The following is a 17919-nucleotide window of genomic DNA, read 5'->3' on the forward strand; positions in this document are numbered from 1 at the left end:
TAGCATTCTGTATGCGACGAATCTCCTCTGTGAGCTCTGTCTGTCTAGCAACGAGGTATGCATCCTGAGGCCACTCCTCAAGCAAGCGCTGAGTGGAACCAAGAGGGATGTGAAGATCAGACTCCCGTACTCTCAACTGACGATGAATAATAGCGGTCTAATCACGACAGTGAATACTAGACTGAGTAATGCAATGAGCAAGAAACTCTCCAGGGGGTCCACAATAAGAAGCATCCGTGGACCATAAGTCACGAATCTGCTGCTGCAATACTGAGGTGGTGAGAACAGTGTCAGGGATGCGGTAGCCTCGTCTCTGTGTAGAGGATCTAGTGAAGGAGATAAACAATGAGATGGGTAAATGATCTGAGAGGCTGGTCCCTCTCCATATAGTAGTGAATCCGCCTAGAGTTGTTGCCCAAGGGCCAATGTAAAAACGATCAAGTCGCTCTAATAATCTCCCCTGCTGTCCCTGAAACCCCCAAGAGTAATGAAGTGTAGCAGGGTGATGACCAAAAGACGGTATGTGCCAGGCGTCAACACCTTGAATAGCTAGAAGAAAGCGATCCCAAGCTCGCTGCTCATCGGGAGAGATGGATGATAGAACTGGAGGTGCGATGGCTCGCCAATCAGATTCGCTCTCAACGTTGTTGAAGTCACCTCCAACAACCCAAGAGTCTACAATAGGTAGAACAGCAGCCAAAGAGGACCAAAATGTAGCCCTCTCCCGAGGAGTAGTGGGTGCATAGACTGACATAAAACCAATGATAGATTCCCAAATCCAAATAGAAACATAAACTGCTCTGCCAGCGACAAGGGTGCCATGCTGCTGAACTGAGGCCAAGTAACGTGGTCCCACTGAGATGCATACACCACAACTCTGTCCATGCAGGCCCAGAGCAAGCTCCCAAAAAGTGCGGGCACCCGAGGGCATGAGGTTGCCAAAGGGAGTGGCAATCTTATGCTCCTGTACTAGCAATATATCCACAGTGCCCACTACATGAGTGTATAAATCTCTGCGAAGTAAAAGCTTACGGGAACCTTTTACCTGAGAAGTCTGTAAACCATTAGCATTCCAAGAAACTACATGTAAATCCATAGATTGCATGAACGAGTTTGAATAGCATCTGACTAACTGCGCATCTTCTTGGAGGCAGTTGGGCCATCCAAGGGGTGAGCTTCAGGCGGTAAGAAAGCTACCCGCAAGCCCTCTCTAAGATATGGTGTCTCATTGCACCAACTGCGTACCTCAGCTTGTTTACATTGCATTACCGATGCTGCAGCTTTGACACCCCAAATGCGCATAGACATAGGAAGCACCACATCTGAGGATACATGAATGACCATAGGCAATGAATAGCAAGCATAAACGTCACTCCACTCCATAGCACCAATACATGAAGGATAGTGAGGAGACAAAACATCAGGAGCGGAAGTAGACAACCATAAATGAAGCTGAGCCATAGTCTGTGCGTGCACAAAATGTAGAACCTGATCCTCGGTCCATTCCTGAGCAGCGTGGAATGGAAGGAAAAATGAATGGTAGGCTTAGAGCGACTGCCTATTAAAGAGGGTACACAACCTGTCTTGTGATGCATAAGATAGAGCTGCACCCGCAATGGCCCTTCTGAGTCACCGCACATCTCAGCCCGATGAGTGCCCCAGGAAAGAGGGCAAGAGCTAGAAAACTGCGCGAGACGTAGGTATGAGCTGCTGAGGGAGGGGGAAGACCAGAAGGCGAAGGGGGGAGAGTAAGTGCGAGAGGAAGAGGAGGAGAAGGGAGAGGTAGTAGCAGTGAATGATCCATCTGCATGGGAACAGGGACCTCGGGAAGAGGGGAAGGAGCGGGTGGGGGAACTGCAGGTGAAGGAGGAGCTGGTAGCAGAGGCAAGTGATCCTGTCGCGAAGAAGAAGAATGGCGAGGAGATGCAGGGGGTAAGGGTGTGGTGGAAACTTGAGAGGGAGCGGGAGAGGTAACACTGGGAGCTGGCTGCGTTGTTGGTTGCTAACGAGGACGGAAGGAATGATTACAACCCACTGTCTGCCATGCTACCTCAGTGGGAGCTGAAGCGGAGGGAGGAACATGGAGGACAGGAGCTCGAGGAGCGCCTGTAGGCTGTTGAGGTGCTTGAGTAGTAGATGGGAAAGAAGGTGGAACCGGCTGTTGACGCTGACCACGTGGCTGAGCATGACTGCCACGGGCCGGCTGTTGTTGCCGCCGGTGTCGTGGCAGGGTGGGGCAATCTCGCGCCAAGTGTCCCATCTCGTGACAACGTAAGCACTGTCCTGAGCGGCCAGTGACTACCATACGGAGAGAGTAGTCTCGATCACGCACAGCCACAGTAACTCTATCTGGTAATGAAGTATCCCCAAACACCAAGACCTGAATGCGAGGTGGGCCAGATGAGAAGATGCAGGATCCTTGAACTACCGTGCCAAAATGAGCAGCAATCATCTAAAGGAGATGTTCATCGATAAAATGGAGCGGCTTATCCGGGAAGGAGAGCGTCAGAGGGAATCTGGGAATAAGGTGTCAACTGTCAAACTCCTCAGTGGAGAACTCGGGATACCACCTCATCAAGTATATCATCCTGCGATCAGAGAGTATCGGAGAGCGAGCCAGGAGAGCCGAGGCGGTGGCGAGATCTGAAAGACGTACCATGAATATGCCTCTGCCAAGGAGTGTAAGCTCCGAGATCCATCCCTGAGTAGTGCCCAATGCAGTCTGACACCAATCACGGATAGAAGATCGGGGTGGAGACTGTCCAATCATCCGGCCAACTAAGGCATGCTGAGCCAAGTGTTGTACTTTGGAGTCAATGCGTGTCAATAGGTCGCCAATGCAATCCACGCGACAGGCAAGTGGTGATGGAGCGCCATGAGGAGCACTCCAGACCGGCAAAGCCGCCATGAAGAACGGGCGAAACTGGCAAATGATAAAAGCAGGACCCAAAGTGAAGCTTGGACTCTCTTTCTCTCTCTCTTTCTCTCTCTCTGTCTCTCTCTCTCTCTCGCAGGCAGTAGGCAAAAGCGCACAGCCCACAGTTAGGGTTTCACACAATTAGGGTTTCGGGAGTTAGGGTTTCGCACAGTTAGGGTTTCGGGCAAGCGGCAGGTCGCGCAGTTAGGCTTTCGGGCAAGCGGTAGGTCGTGCAGTTAGGGTTTCGGGCTGGCGGCAGAGCAACGCAGGCAGCAGGTTCACCACGCGCAGGCAGCAAATTCCCGCAGCAGGGGCAGGGTTCGAGCAGCAGGTTCGTGTCAGGGGCAGGGTTCGCGCAGCAGGTTCGCAGTTAGGGTTCGTGTCAGGGGCAGGGTTCGTGCAGCACTCTCTCTCTCTCTCTCTCTCTCTCTCTCTCTCTCTCTCTCTCTCTCTCTCTCTCTCTCTCTCTCTCTCTCTCTCTCTCTCTCTCTCTCTCTCTCTCTCTCTCTCTCTCTCTCTCTCTCTGTGTGTGTGTGTGTGTGTGTGTGTGTGTGTGTTGGGGGGGGGGGGGGGGGGGGGGGGGGGGGGGGGGGGGGGGGAGAAAAGGGGCTTTATTCTGTGTACATTAGAGACCTCGAGAGATGCTCAATGGCCTATCTCCTAGAGGAAGTACAAAAGAGAAGTGACATTGTGTAGGCTATGTAAACATCAAGCTGGTTTGTACGATGAATGTAGGATGAACCACTGTGGGGGTGCAAAAATGCCATGTGATGTGGCACATGCAACGACTAATGGGACATGCCAAACAAGGGTTTGCAATGCATGGGAGCACTCTTACGTATCCTTCAGACAAGCTTGTAGCAGTTCAGACCGGACAAGAATCGAACAACTGTAACAAAAGGAGGAACAAAAAAAGAAACCTGCACGGCCTTGATTGTCAGCAGAGCAACGCTGCCGAATACTACAAAGAGGGTAAATGTTACGGATGCACCGAACAGGGCATGTGCTTGCTAGGTGGCCTAACAAAGCATCTAAAGATCAGTCACAAGACAAGCCAGAGAGTTCCAAAGGAGCAAAGGAGCGAACAAAGAAAGGGAAGACAAAAGCAGGACTGGTAGCGGGACCGACCTTGAACAAATGGACGAAAGTACGAAGCTCTACAGAGCATGGGGCAAAGTACAAGATCAATAATCCCTCGTCTTCTTCGACAGAGGAGCAATGCCAACTTCATCTCGATTGAATTGGTGGCTCCAGTTGGAATTATATCAGAGGAAATGGGACCGCCAGTCATAGTAACAGGGGACGCCCTTTTTCGGGCTTCCTGTCCCCACTTTTCCGTCCCCACTTGCCATCCCGCTCTCTTTTTTACACTAAAAATCCATTTCAGCCCCGTCCCCCGTTCCCCCGTCTCGGAATGCGTCCCTTGTGACTATGCCGCCAGTTGAGGCAATCCTAGCAGCACTAGGACACGATGTTGCCATTACACCTGTTGTAGGCAAACTACAGTTGCATTGTCAGGGGTATCTAGGGCACGAGTACTTTTACATCATGCCTTTGGAGGGGTGTGACGCCCTTTTGGGAGTCCCCTGGTTTCACAAGAACAGCTCAGTGGTGGACTACAAGGCGAGGAAAGCGACTTTGAAGAATGAGAAGGGTAGAGATATGCTACTTGATGTAAAATCAAAGGGCGAGCCCATCCCACTTGCATTGTTTACTCGATCTACTTACATGAGTTAGATGACAATAAAACGTCGAATTTGTTCGAACTTGAGAAGAAACGACAAGACTTTCTGCAAGCTCAAGCTGATTGTTTCTTTGAAGACTTACTAGGAGAGTTACCTCCTTAGCGTCTTGACGATCATACCATTGATTTGATTCCCGACAGCACGCCACCGAACCGGCCACCTTACTGCATTAGCGGAGCCCAAAACGAGGAAATTATGAACCAAGTGAAAGGGCCTCTAGAGAAGGGTCTCATTTAGTCCAGTACATCACCTTACTGTTCGCCAGTGTTGTTAGTTTTAAAGAAAGATGGGTCTTGGAGAATGTGCATTGACCAAAGAGCTATCAACAAAATCACCATCCAGATTAGGTTTCCAATACCCAAGATCTATGATATACTTGACAGGCTACAAGGTTCTACATGTTTAGTAGAATCGACCTGAAAAGTGGCTATCCTCGGATGAGAATCACTCCTCGAGATGTATACAAGACCGTGTTTAGGACGTCCTTTGGATTGTATGAGTATTTGGTGATGCCTTTCGGTCTCACAAATGTTCCTGCAACGTTCAATAGAATGATGGACGGGATTTTTAGAGAGTATAGGTCATCGTGCACCTTTTTCAACGACATCACCATATTCTCCAAGAGTGAGGTTGTCACAAAGTGAGAACATGGCATTACCTAAGACGAACTCCGGACAGAGAGGGGTCAAATCCCTCTTGAAACATGCAGAAGAACTTTTACCAACTTTCAAGTCTTGCCCAGTGGCCTATTTGTAGAGTTCCATTCCCACCAACTTATGGGACCCTGTCCTATGGGGCCTAGGGACACAAGGAATTAAAAATAAAGCAGGCCCACTCTCTCATCCCGAAAAATTGCGTAGAAGGATGATGACGTGGCAACTGTACGGATGCTCGTGATTTGCGTTGCTGACGTGGCAGGCCGAATTTCCGCGATTTGCGTTGGTAGCTTCTGGTGCGAGCTTTTCGGGCAGGATGCTTTTAGACTTGACACTTTTCATGTAAACTGCTTTTGGAAGGCCCAGGGCGTTACCGGGGAACGGCTTCTACAGGGCCTAGAATGCCGGAACGGCTTTCTGGCAGGCTTCAGGTGTACGGAACGTCTCGGAACGGCTGGGCATTTCGGCAGGCAGGTAGTCTTTGCGGTTGAACCATGGTGCCCCTAGGATAGCATCCTCATGTTGAAGAGGAGAGATAAAGAAGTCTTCTTTGTCAACATAGCTTTAAACATGAAGCCTCGACTTCCCAATCAAGGGAATTACGGAGGCTTGTTGTCCCTTGAAAGCGGTGTCGGCCGTTAAGGTATCTCCCATCTCAAAAGCTTGAATGCCCAACTTGGTGAGGACGTGGTAACTGTTAACTATGTCACGAGGACGTGGCAACTACTAACCTTAGTTGTTGGTTTCTTTCCAATGATTTTTGTTTTATTTTTGAGACCCTCTTTTTGAAGTTGCAAATGGTCGGACATTGTATGGCCAGTGTGAACGGTAGTTTCACCCGCAGACAGGAAGTGGATCGGCACTGGAATTCGTATAGTAAGAGGGTGTCTAGGCTCAGTTCAAGATCATGTAGGTCCCCCTGTCGCACTTAGCAAGTTGGTGGATACTAGGAAGTGAACTCAATTAAGGCATAAAGCCAAGGTGGGATCACCAAAAGAAAATACCCGACAGTTGGGCCACATTGCATTTTTGGATGCGGTCCCAATGGGGATAGATGGTCAGAAGACCAGTGGGAGCCCAACGGAAGCATCTCCTAAAAATTAGGGAACTGCTATTTTGGGCCATGAAATGTGTTCGCGTCATTACCTCGGAATGACAAGGGGAACATTTTAGAACTCTGCCGCAAAGTCAACTGGGCAACCAATCGGGAGATTTTTAGCCGGCAACCCCGAAACGAGAAATAGCATGTAAACGCACCAAGTGGCACATTTCTGTGCACTTTTCTCATGCAAGAGAAGGTAGCGCTGAATTTATAGCTGGGAGGCTCATTTTGAGAGTTCTGTCACAGGTTAAGAGCTATGGAGTGCTTGCTTTCCACTCTATGTACAGTGTGGTGCTAGGAATGATGACCTACACACTACACACCGCTCTCTCTCGCCCCTACGTGGAGTTATGTGATGCCCCACAAGAGGGCTTTTCATTTGACCTATGTACAGTTGTGTGGGTTCATGCGCGATTGCCAAGGCAAGAGCCTCTTGCACAGGTACTGGATTAGCTAGTTGCTAATCCCATCGCAGGTACAGGTGAATTTGGAAAGGTTTCACGTGAGAAATATCGTCCGATTCAAAGGGCAAGTAGCCCTACACGTGCGGGAGCTCGAGGACTTGCTATGGATGCGACCGGCTCGCGAAATGGAGCCCAAAACACGGAAATACAGCCTGCTGTGTATTTTGCAGGTATAGAGTTTCGGCCCTAAACCGTCCCAATTACCCCCAAGAGGTCTAGGGACACGAGGGGACCGCTGTAGAGGTGATTTGGCACATTTTCAGGGCAGAAAACAGAGAATTCAGCGTGCTGCAGATTCTCGCCAGGTTTTGCAAAGTGTCCATATGCATCGGGAAAGTCATTTATTGCATGGGGATACTGTCTGTGAAGCGTCCTAGTACAGTTATGCTGCCGAAATCGGGCCAAAACAGGTGGTTTTCAGCCCGGATTATGCGGGACAACTCGTAGGAAATCACAGGTTTTATTCCCTTTGTTAATATATAAAGAAATACCCAAAGGGGTGCCAATTTTGGGGCCTGCAGGTTGTCAACGTCTGCTCGGAGCATTCTAGCTTCCGAGCCGTGTGTACTTAAGTGTTAATTCCCGTCGCACGTTCCTTTTGCAAAGTACTCTGTGTGTGTGTGTGTGTGTGTGTGTGTGTGTGTGTGTGTGTGTGTCTAAAGTAAAGTAAAGATTTTCGAGTGAAAGCCAAAGCCTACCGCCCCAGGGGCCGGATTCAACCAACTCCGTAGATATGAAGTTGTGAGTAGAGCCAGGGTCAAACAAGATTGTTGTTATTGGAATTGCCTTGGGAAAAATTTTGGGCATTGGTTTTCCCCTTTGCATCACTTTTGTCTTTGCTTTCCATGGGCTTGACATTCCGTCTAGCCCCTTGTTAGAAATTGATGCGCAAAGCAACCGTAGTGTGGTGGATTACTTCCCTGATAGAACGAGGCCATTGAGAGTTGACGTACTCTGCCATCTCTTCAGGTAATCCTGCACAGAATTGTTGCTTTTTCTCGGCGAAGTCCATCTTTTGAAAGACAGTAGCCTTGAGATGTAAATCCCAAAACTTGTCTACATATTTGTGTATAGACTCATGAGAGAGAAGCTTCAAACTGCACCATTCGGTAAGCACTTTGTCCTTTGCATCGCTTGCAAGGAATTTCTTCATGATGGAAACTCGTAGAGTTTCCCATGTCTTTGGGGCTTTGCCATTGCCACGAAGGCTAGCCCACCATTGACGAGCCGATTTCTGAAAGTGCATAGCTACATGGCGTAGCTTGGAGGACTCCGTGAAGCCCTCGTCTCCAAAGGCCACATCAAATTGTTGGATGAAGACCAATACTTTGTCAGTAGCACCAAAGATGCCATCATAGGTGAGAAAAGAGATAGTCTTTCCTCCCTCTTTGAACTTCTTGAGCTTTTGTGACCTTCATCATGCAAGGTAAGATTTACGATGTCCTACCCTCTTGTATTCTCTAGGAGAATAGCCATAGCTTTCGTCGGAAGAGGAGAAAGATGAAGAAGAAGGAGAAGAAATGACCTTTTTCTTACCCTTTTCTTCCTTTGTTTCTTCTCTTTCCTTTCGTAGTGACGAGAAGGACTGTGGGTTGACCGTTTCCTCTTGGGAGGAGTTTGCGACCGTCTAAACCGCCATCTTCGTGGAGCCACATCTTCAGAGGAACTTAGGGATTCATTACTTTCTTGTTCTTTGGAATCCTCCTCTCGTAAGGGGAAGTCTTCTTTTGGGGGTCTCATCAAGAGGCCTCCTAAGCTCTCTCTCCTCTTGAAGAGGAAGGGAAATCCCATAAGCGTGAAGTTGTTCGGTAACTTCGGCTTGCAAAGCAGGGTTGCCCATAGCTTGCTGCAATCTAGTAACAAGATAATTGACAAACAAGGGGGCATCATCATTAGCACCTTCATGTGCAAAATCAAAGTTATCAATGTTCATTCTACTCTCTTGGTTATTGTCAGCCATGCTAATTATACTTATATAGAGAATACTTTGTGCTTTGGTACCCTCAAAAACCTTAGTCACTACTCTTCTTTACCTTTGAAAATCAGTTCTCAAGCAACCATACCCGTGGTTTAACACTGTTAGTTGCAAAGACTAGTAGAGAGGGTCTACCATTGCTCGGTTGATTATGGTTCCTGTTGAGCTTGCTCGTAGCTCAATAATGGTAAAGCCAAAGGCAAGCCCCGAGAGGTTTTATAATTAAGAATATAGTTCCCAACGGTGTACTTCAAACTAAGTCCTTCTCAACCAAGATAATAGATCCCTATCCCACTTACCCTATTGCAATAAACAAGCCCAACCTTTCATGGACAACTTAAGGACCTCTCTTCTTAAGCAAGAAAAGAGAAACCAATAGCTCTAATACCAATGTAATAGAAATGGCCTATGAACTTTGAGAATAGCGGAATTAAGAGAATTAACTTTGAGAACATGGAGGGTGAACTTAATTGATGGTAGCAACATAATCATAGTACTTAATTACCTTGGCATGAACAATACTTTTGCAAGAGAGAGAGTTTAGAGAACTTGACAACAATTAAGGACCGGATTTATGTGGAGCCGGTCTCCCCTCCAATAGGCTTTTGTAATATAGATTCTTCCATCAAGAGAGACTTGGTACAATAAAATCTTTGTGTTCCTTGTGACCTAGGTGATGCAATGAAGATGGGAAGCTTCATGCATCACGAGCATAACATAAACTTTGCAAAAAGCATTAACTATCCCAAGCCTTGATCCCAAGGCCTCAAACACCTTCAAGGGTGCAGAGAGCTAGCGGGGAATAAGGGTAGGGAAGAGGAAGAAGAAACATTCATAGGAAAAAGAAATAGTTCCTTACTTATCATCACTCTTCTTGCTAGCGTACATAATAGCATAGTAATGAAGATGGAGAAGATGGTAAGCTTAAGCATTGAAGCATGGCTCTTGGTTGGATTTGCATTCCATAGCCAAGAGTGTTGGTGTAGGCTCTCAACTTCTCTACTAGCTTGGAGAAGGAGATGGAGCTCTTTTTTTTTTTTCAACAAAAAGATCCTTCTATTAGTTAATAAAACTGCCCATACAACCATCTCTACAAGAGAGGGCTACAACAATCATGAAGGGGAGACTCTCCCAATGAAAAAAAAAACAATATGTACAATGAGGTTAAATCAAGAAATGGGAGGAGGGAAAAGCCACACAGGTGGACGGTAGTGCCATTTGAGCACACCGTGGACCATGGTGAAAAAAGACCCAGGGCGCCAGAGTCGAAGAAAAGCCTCTCTACGCTCCCTCATGCGATCGGAGCTGCCCTGGAGTCTCTCGAGCTGTCCTCTGCTAAGAGTATAGATCAGCTCTAGCCAAAGATCCCGAACTGTCTCTGCTGGTGATACAGGGCGAGCCTCAAAGATGCGGAAGCAGCAGGCCCGCCAGATGAACCAGAGTGTCAAGCCGCAGATAAGCTCCCAACACTCCTCTCTCTCACTGCACCACTCCTATGGAGTAAGCTCTGTAGCAGGCTAGAGTGTAGGTCGACCCCCCTGCATCACTATCATCTTGTTGGTGGAGGATAGCTCAAACTGAAGTGTCAGGCCCGTGAGAGTGGACGAAGCTGCTACCCCCCAAGTGTACTGCCAAGCTGTGGAAAGAGCTGGCATCAGCCAAAGAACACGAAGCCAAACCTGCTGTGCCAAAGGACAGTCCCAAAGACAGTGGCACTGACTCTCCACAAGCCCTGCCCACACTTATACAGGTTTACAAGGGATGACAAAAGCAGAGCCCCAAAAGCTGTCCACAAAAAGCATCCAAAATAAAGCAATTCCTCTCACAAGCTTGCTTGGTAAAAATAAAGCAGCTTGAGTAGACTTTCAACCTTTGCGTAGAGAAAAATCCGTACAGCTGCCCGTAAAACGCAAGGTGTCCGTACGCTGCTGCCACATGGCTGTTCGTACAGATTTCCGCTTCTTGCGCCGCGTTTTCTGCCGCAATTTCCGGGGGACTGTACGCCAGTGTCACGTCAACATTTCAGCCAATTTTCCCGAGGATGTCGGCCAGCTGAGAACGGTGTGTGTGTGCTCTGCTGGCCCAATGTCCAGGGCCATGCCATGCCACGTCACCCATTAGTGACACTACCTCATTCTTGGAAATTACGATGATATCGTCGAAAAAGGTGCCCACAAAATCTATTACTAGTCCAACGTTTGTATTTCCCTTCTTTGCTCGCTCCTCCGCTGCTCTAGATGTCACATGACACATCCCAACCCTATGTGTCCGTGGACAAGCTACACCACAGCAGGGTTCAGTCAGTTTAGATTAACAGTGATCTGACACTTTTGTGAGTCTATTCGTAGACCGTGCATGCCCAGTCACTTAGCGTAGATGCTTATCCTATGGTTGCACACAGCATGATCATCGGAATTCCCATTAGAATCCATTAGCATCAGTTAGGGGAATTTTCCAGTGCATTTAGTCTATTTTCCTATTTTTGGTTATTTTCACTTATTATTTTCTAAGTGACTTTCCAACAAAAGTAGGTAGGGCAATATTGCTAAGTTAATATATAAGCAACGCCAAGTTAGCACTTTCTAGCAGAAGAGGCAGCAGGAGCTTCCCGCTCAACAGGCAACTTCTCAGCAGTACCCCCCCCCCCCCCCCCCCCCCCCCCCCTCAGCACCATCGCCTAGCCTCTAGCAACTCTTGCGTTTTCCTTCACAGCACATCCTCGCCATCAACCCCCATTGCCTGGCGTTTTTCCCTGAGCACTTCAGCCCCTGTAGCGTTTTGCTCTCCAACAACCTGCCTTGCTCAGCGTTTTCACTAACGCTAGGGATTGCTGCAGATCAGTGTTTGTTTAGATTCATCAGCATTAGCGTTTCTGAAAAGGACAGGTTCAGCAAGCGTTTTTAATTCTCAGCTTTTACCACATCAGATCCCACCGATTTCAGCCTATGACACCGTAGTAGATCAGCCCCTAGTCGGTTGCAGAAGTCCCCCCAACTTTAGCCCAAGAAAACGCAGCCAAAACAATCATTTTCAGCCACCGAAACAGTCCCGAATTTCAGCAGTTAGAAGATCTCAGATTTCAGCCATCAAGTTGCCGTCGTCGCCCTCGTCGTCGTCATCGGCATAGTCCCATTGCATCAGTCCATTGCATACGCATTGTACACCTTTGTGCAATCAAAGTAGACCACTCTCGCCGACGAGAGTGGGGCCTTCGGAGGAGGGTTTTACAACCTCTCGGGTGTCGTATCTCTTCTCTCTCCTTCTCTCAGTCTCATTCACTTGCACGCACAATATCCACTCACTTTGTTCGTGATCATAGCACTCTCCATAAGACAGAAAGCTCTCTCTTTCCCTAAAGAACTAAAAGGAACCTTGAGCAATAAAGATCACTAAATCTTGAGAAAATACAACATTCATTCCGTTGCACCTAACATTGGTATCAAAGCTTTGGAAGTGTTCTGCATTACTCAAGGAAAGAACCACAAGAACCACAAGAATTTTTTTGCTTGTTGCGATCGCACGAACCCAAGTTTAGTTGGGCGTGGCAATTCCTAATCGTGTTTTGTTGAAGAGTGACAGGAATCCAAAGAAAGAAGGGCTTGTCCAGCCTCCCCTTGTGTCTCTTTTCACTCATTGAGAGCGGACTGTGCACTTAGCGGCTGGCCAATCGACGTGAGGTGGGAAAAAGCAACCTTGGTGTGAGCGCAAGGCCGCCAAGGGATGCGCCCGTAGAAAAGGGTAGAACTCGGGTGAAGAGAAGATCCTTCTCCAACGCGATTTGCAACCGAAAGAAAACCTCAAGAACCCAAGACCCTCAAGACTCAAGAACCTCAAGAACCTCAAGAACCCAAGATTCTCATGAATCAAGGACCCCAAGAACTCAAGACCCGCAAAAACCCAACTTTCTCGTGAACTTAAGAACCCACAAGAACCCACGACTTCAGAATGGTCATCACTCGAAGCGGAATGGATACTTCGCTTGGAGGTGATGAGCATGAGAGAGGCAAAGAAGAATTTTCCCCACCGGCAGGTTTTTCCGACCCTTCCCCATCTACGACGCCGATTGCACTAACTCTTATGGAGGCTTTCGACAAGAGGATGATGGACAAGAAGTTAGAAGACAAAGCAAGAGATGCCGAACGAGACGGAGAAAGAAGAGCCTACAAAGACGACATGGCAGCCATCGAGCGTAAGTACCAAGAAAGAATGGCAGCCATAGCGCGTGAGAACGAGCAAGCACGCTTGGAAGCCAAAGAACGACAAGCCACATTGGATCGTGAATTCAAAGAAAGAAAAGCAGAAATGGAACGCAGAAAAGCAGAGAACCAAGCAAGACAAGCAGAATTTTATCGCGAGAACAAAGCACGATTGCAAGAGATGTTGCGACTCTTTTCTCAAGTGCAGGCACCGATGCAAGAGATTCGGGAAAAGGAGACTCTCTCAGTCTCTTCTTCTCCATCGCATGATACACACAATTTGCATGATTGTATGAAGCATGATGATGTTTTGAACGACAATGATAAGCACAATGATTTGCATGATGATGAGAAGCATGATGAATTGAATGGTAATAATTTGCGTGATGATTTGAATGACAATGATAAGCATGATGATTTGGATGCCAATGATTTGCATAATGATTTGGATGACAATGACAAGCATGATGATTTGCATGATCAAGATCTGATTTCTCACGAGCATGATGATTTGCATGATCAAGATGTGATTTCTCACAAGCATGATGAGTTGCATAAAGATGATGTGATTGTTCACAAGGATGATGTGTTAGTTGATGCTTTTTCTAGCGAAGCTAACATCGTTACAGATTCGATCAATCACAAAGAACCGATCTTGGCTTTCGAGTCGAGGTTCAAAGAACCCCCACAAGACGATTCGATCATTCAAGAAGAAGCGATCTTGACTCTCGAGCCTTGGTCCAAAGAACCCACACAGGAAGTATTATGTGTTCGCATGATTGATACGCACGCATTGTTCGAGTGTTTCATTCGTGAAGGTTTCCTGTATTTTAGTCAGCATCGTTATGTGATCCCTTTTACTAGACATGACATATTGTATGTTGAGCACGTTTCTCTCATGGATGAGCACGAATGTATACGGATTGTTCGTGAAAAGCTAAAAAGTTTGTATGTCAGGAAGTCACATTCCATGTCTCTTCCTTGGCATGACACAGTTTCCGAAAGAGCACCTGATAGTATGAGCACCAAGCATGGGCATTTCCATTGTGATTTGCCACAATTGATTGATTTCGGTCAAACAGAAAAGATTCGACCTCATTGCTTAGATGTGTTTGATGAACGGGTTGTCACTCTGTCTCTATGTTCATCTACATTGCATACACAGTCTTTAGCGAAGACAAGATTTTTTCCATTCACTTTACATGAAATTCGTATATTCATGGTTTTGTGTTGGAAGTGGTTTCAGGAATTTTCAGCCATGGAGATTCTTGAAGATGGAAGAAGCACGACTCTAGATGCAGTTGAAGCAACAAAGGAGCCACAGAAGACTTTGTGTCGCTTTCGGCGCGGCCCAAAGAAGCAAGCGTTGCAGACCTTTATGAAGTTCAAGTACCGCACGACCCACACATCAGAGTGGGCCGGCGAAGAGTCCCTTCTAGGATTCCGGATGCTATTGGCGATCTTCCTCGACCGCATACAGTTCGGTACCAGTACCTCACTTTGAAAAGGAGGGGATGTCACATGACACATCCCAACCCTATGTGTCCGTGGACAAGCTACACCACAGCAGGGTTCAGTCAGTTTAGATTAGCAGTGATCTGACACTTTTGTGAGTCTTTTCCTAGACCGTGCATACCCAGTCACTTAGCATAGATGCATATCCTCTGGTTGCACACAGCATGATCATCGGAATTCCCATCAAAATCCATTAGCATCACTTAGGGGAATTTTCCAGTGCATTTAGCCTATTTTCCTATTTTTGGTTATTTTCAATTATTATTTTTAAGTGACTTTCCAACAAAAGTAGGTAAGGCAATTTTGCTAAGTTAATATATAAGCTACCCCAAGTTAGCACTTTCTGGCAGAAGAGGCAGCAGGAGCTTCCCGCTCAACAGGCAACTTCTCAGCAGTACCCCCCCCCCCCCCCTCAGCACCATCGCCTAGCCTCTAGCAGCTCTGGCGTTTTCCTTCACAGCAGATCCTCGCCATCAACCCCCATTGCCTAGTGTTTTTCCCTTAGCACTTCAGCCCCTGCAGCGTTTTGTTCTCCAGCAACCTGCCTTGCTCAACGTTTTCACTAACGCTAGGGATTGCTGCAGATCAGCGTTTGTTTAGATTCATCAGCATTAGCGTTTTGCTATTTCAGCCATTAGCGTTTTTGAAAAGGACAGGTTCGGCCAGCGTTTTTAATTCTCAGCTTTTACCACATCAGATCCCAGCAATTTCAGCCTATGACAGCAATTTCAGCCTATGACACTGTAGCAAATCAGCCCCCAGTCGGTTGCAGAAGTCCCCCCAACTTTAGCCCAAGAAAACGCAGCCAAAACAGTCATTTTCAGCCACCGAAACAGTCCCGAATTTCAGCAGTTAGAAGATCTCAGATTTCAGCCATCAAGTCACCGTCGTCGTCGTCATCGGCATAGTCCCATTGCATCAGTCCATTGCATACGCATTGTACACCTTTGTGCAATCAAAGTAGACCACTCTCGCCGACGAGAGTGGGGCCTTCGGAGGAGGGTTTTACAACCTCTCGGGTGTCGTATCTCTTCTCTCTCCTTCTCTCAGTCTCATTCACTTGCACGCACAATATCCACTCACTTTATTCGTGATCATAGCACTCTCCATAAGACAGAAGCTCTCTCTTTCCCTAAAGAACTAAAAGGAACCTTGAGCAATAAAGATCACTAAATCTTGAGAAAATACAACATTCATTCCGCTGCACCTAACATTGGTATCAGAGCTTTGGACGTGTTCTGCATTACTCAAGGAAAGAACCACAAGAACCACAAGAATTTTTTTGCTTGTTGCGATCGCACGAACCCAAGTTTACTTGGGCGTGGCGATTCCTAATCGTGTTTTGTTGAAGAGTGACAAGCATCCCAAGAAAGAAGGGCTTGTCCAGCCTCCGCTTGTGTTTCTTTTCACTCATTGAGAGCGGACCGTGCACTTGGCGGCTAGCCAATTGACGTGAGGTGGGAAAAAGCAACCTTGGTGTGAGCGCAAAGCTGCCAAGGGGTGCGCCCGCAGAAAAGGGTAGAACTCGGGTGAAGAGAAGATCCTCCTCCAACGCGATTTGCAAGCGAAAGAAAATCACAATAACCCCAAGAACCCAAGACCCTCAAGACTCAAGAACCTCAAGAACCCAAGATTCTCACGAATCAAGCACCCCAAGAACTCAAGACCCGCAAAAACCCAACTTCCTCGTGAACTTAAGAACCCACAAGAACCCACGACTTCAGAATGGTCATCACTCGAAGCGGAATGGATACTTCGCTTGGAGGTGATGAGCATGAGAGAGGCGAAGAAGAATTGTCCCCGCCGGGAGGTTTTTCCGACCCTTCCCCATCTACGATGCCGATTGCACTAACTCCTATGGAGGCTTTCGACAAGAGGATCATGGACAAGAAGTTAGAAGACAAAGCAAGAGATGCTGAACGGAAAGAAGAAAGAAAAGCCTACAAAGACAACATGGCAGCCATCTAGCGTAAGTACCAAGAAAGAATGGCAGCCATAGCGCGTGAGAACGAGCAAGCACGCTTGGAAGCCAAAGAACGACAAGCCACATTGGATCGTGAATTCAAAGAAAGAAAACCAGAAATGGAACACAGACAAGCAAAGAACCAAGCAAGACAAGCAGAATTTTATCGCGAGAACAAAGCACGATTGCAAGAGATGTTGCGACTCTTTTCTCAAGTGCAGGCACCGATGCAAGAGATTCGGGAAAAGGAGACTCCCTCAGTCTCTTCTTCTCCATCGCATGATACACACAATTTGCATGATTGTATGAAGCATGATGATGTTTTGAACGACAATGATAAGCACAATGATTTGCATGATGATGAGAAGCATGATGAATTGAATGGTAATAATTTGCGTGATGATTTGAATGACAATGATAAGCATGATGATTTGGATGCCAATGATTTGCATAATGATTTGGATGACAATGACAAGCATGATGATTTGCATGATCAAGATCTGATTTCTCACGAGCATGATGATTTGCATGATCAAGATGTGATTTCTCACAAGCATGATGAGTTGCATAAAGATGATGTGATTGTTCACAAGGATGATGTGTTAGTTGATGCTTTTTCTAGCGAAGCTAACATCGTTACAGATTCGATCAATCACAAAGAACCGATCTTGGCTTTCGAGTCGAGGTTCAAAGAACCCCCACAAGACGATTCGATCATTCAAGAAGAAGCGATCTTGACTCTCGAGCCTTGGTCCAAAGAACCCACACAGGAAGTATTATGTGTTCGCATGATTGATACGCACGCATTGTTCGAGTGTTTCATTCGTGAAGGTTTCCTGTATTTTAGTCAGCATCGTTATGTGATCCCTTTTACTAGACATGACATATTGTATGTTGAGCACGTTTCTCTCATGGATGAGCACGAATGTATACGGATTGTTCGTGAAAAGCTAAAAAGTTTGTATGTCAGGAAGTCACATTCCATGTCTCTTCCTTGGCATGACACAGTTTCCGAAAGAGCACCTGATAGTATGAGCACCAAGCATGGGCATTTCCATTGTGATTTGCCACAATTGATTGATTTCGGTCAAACAGAAAAGATTCGACCTCATTGCTTAGATGTGTTTGATGAACGGGTTGTCACTCTGTCTCTATGTTCATCTACATTGCATACACAGTCTTTAGCGAAGACAAGATTTTTTCCATTCACTTTACATGAAATTCGTATATTCATGGTTTTGTGTTGGAAGTGGTTTCAGGAATTTTCAGCCATGGAGATTCTTGAAGATGGAAGAAGCACGACTCTAGATGCAGTTGAAGCAACAAAAGAGCCACAGAAGACTTTGTGTCGCTTTCGGCGCGGCCCAAAGAAGCAAGCGTTGCAGA

General features: G+C 46.9%; 1 protein-coding gene across 1 annotated transcript; it reads left to right on the top strand.

Moving 5' to 3' along the window:
* Positions 1-12825: 12825 nt before the first annotated feature.
* Positions 12826-17652, top strand: LOC147458848 (uncharacterized). Its single transcript, XM_086511513.1, is given in 4 exon segments — positions 12826-13135; positions 13178-13520; positions 16931-17597; positions 17599-17652. Coding segments are annotated over 4 exon segments (1374 nt in total).
* The last annotated feature ends 267 nt before the right edge of the window (positions 17653-17919 follow it).

This window comes from Adiantum capillus-veneris, chromosome 4 (genome assembly GCF_014529385.1).
Source record: "Adiantum capillus-veneris isolate H3 chromosome 4, ASM1452938v2, whole genome shotgun sequence".
NCBI lineage: Eukaryota > Viridiplantae > Streptophyta > Polypodiopsida > Polypodiales > Pteridaceae > Adiantum > Adiantum capillus-veneris.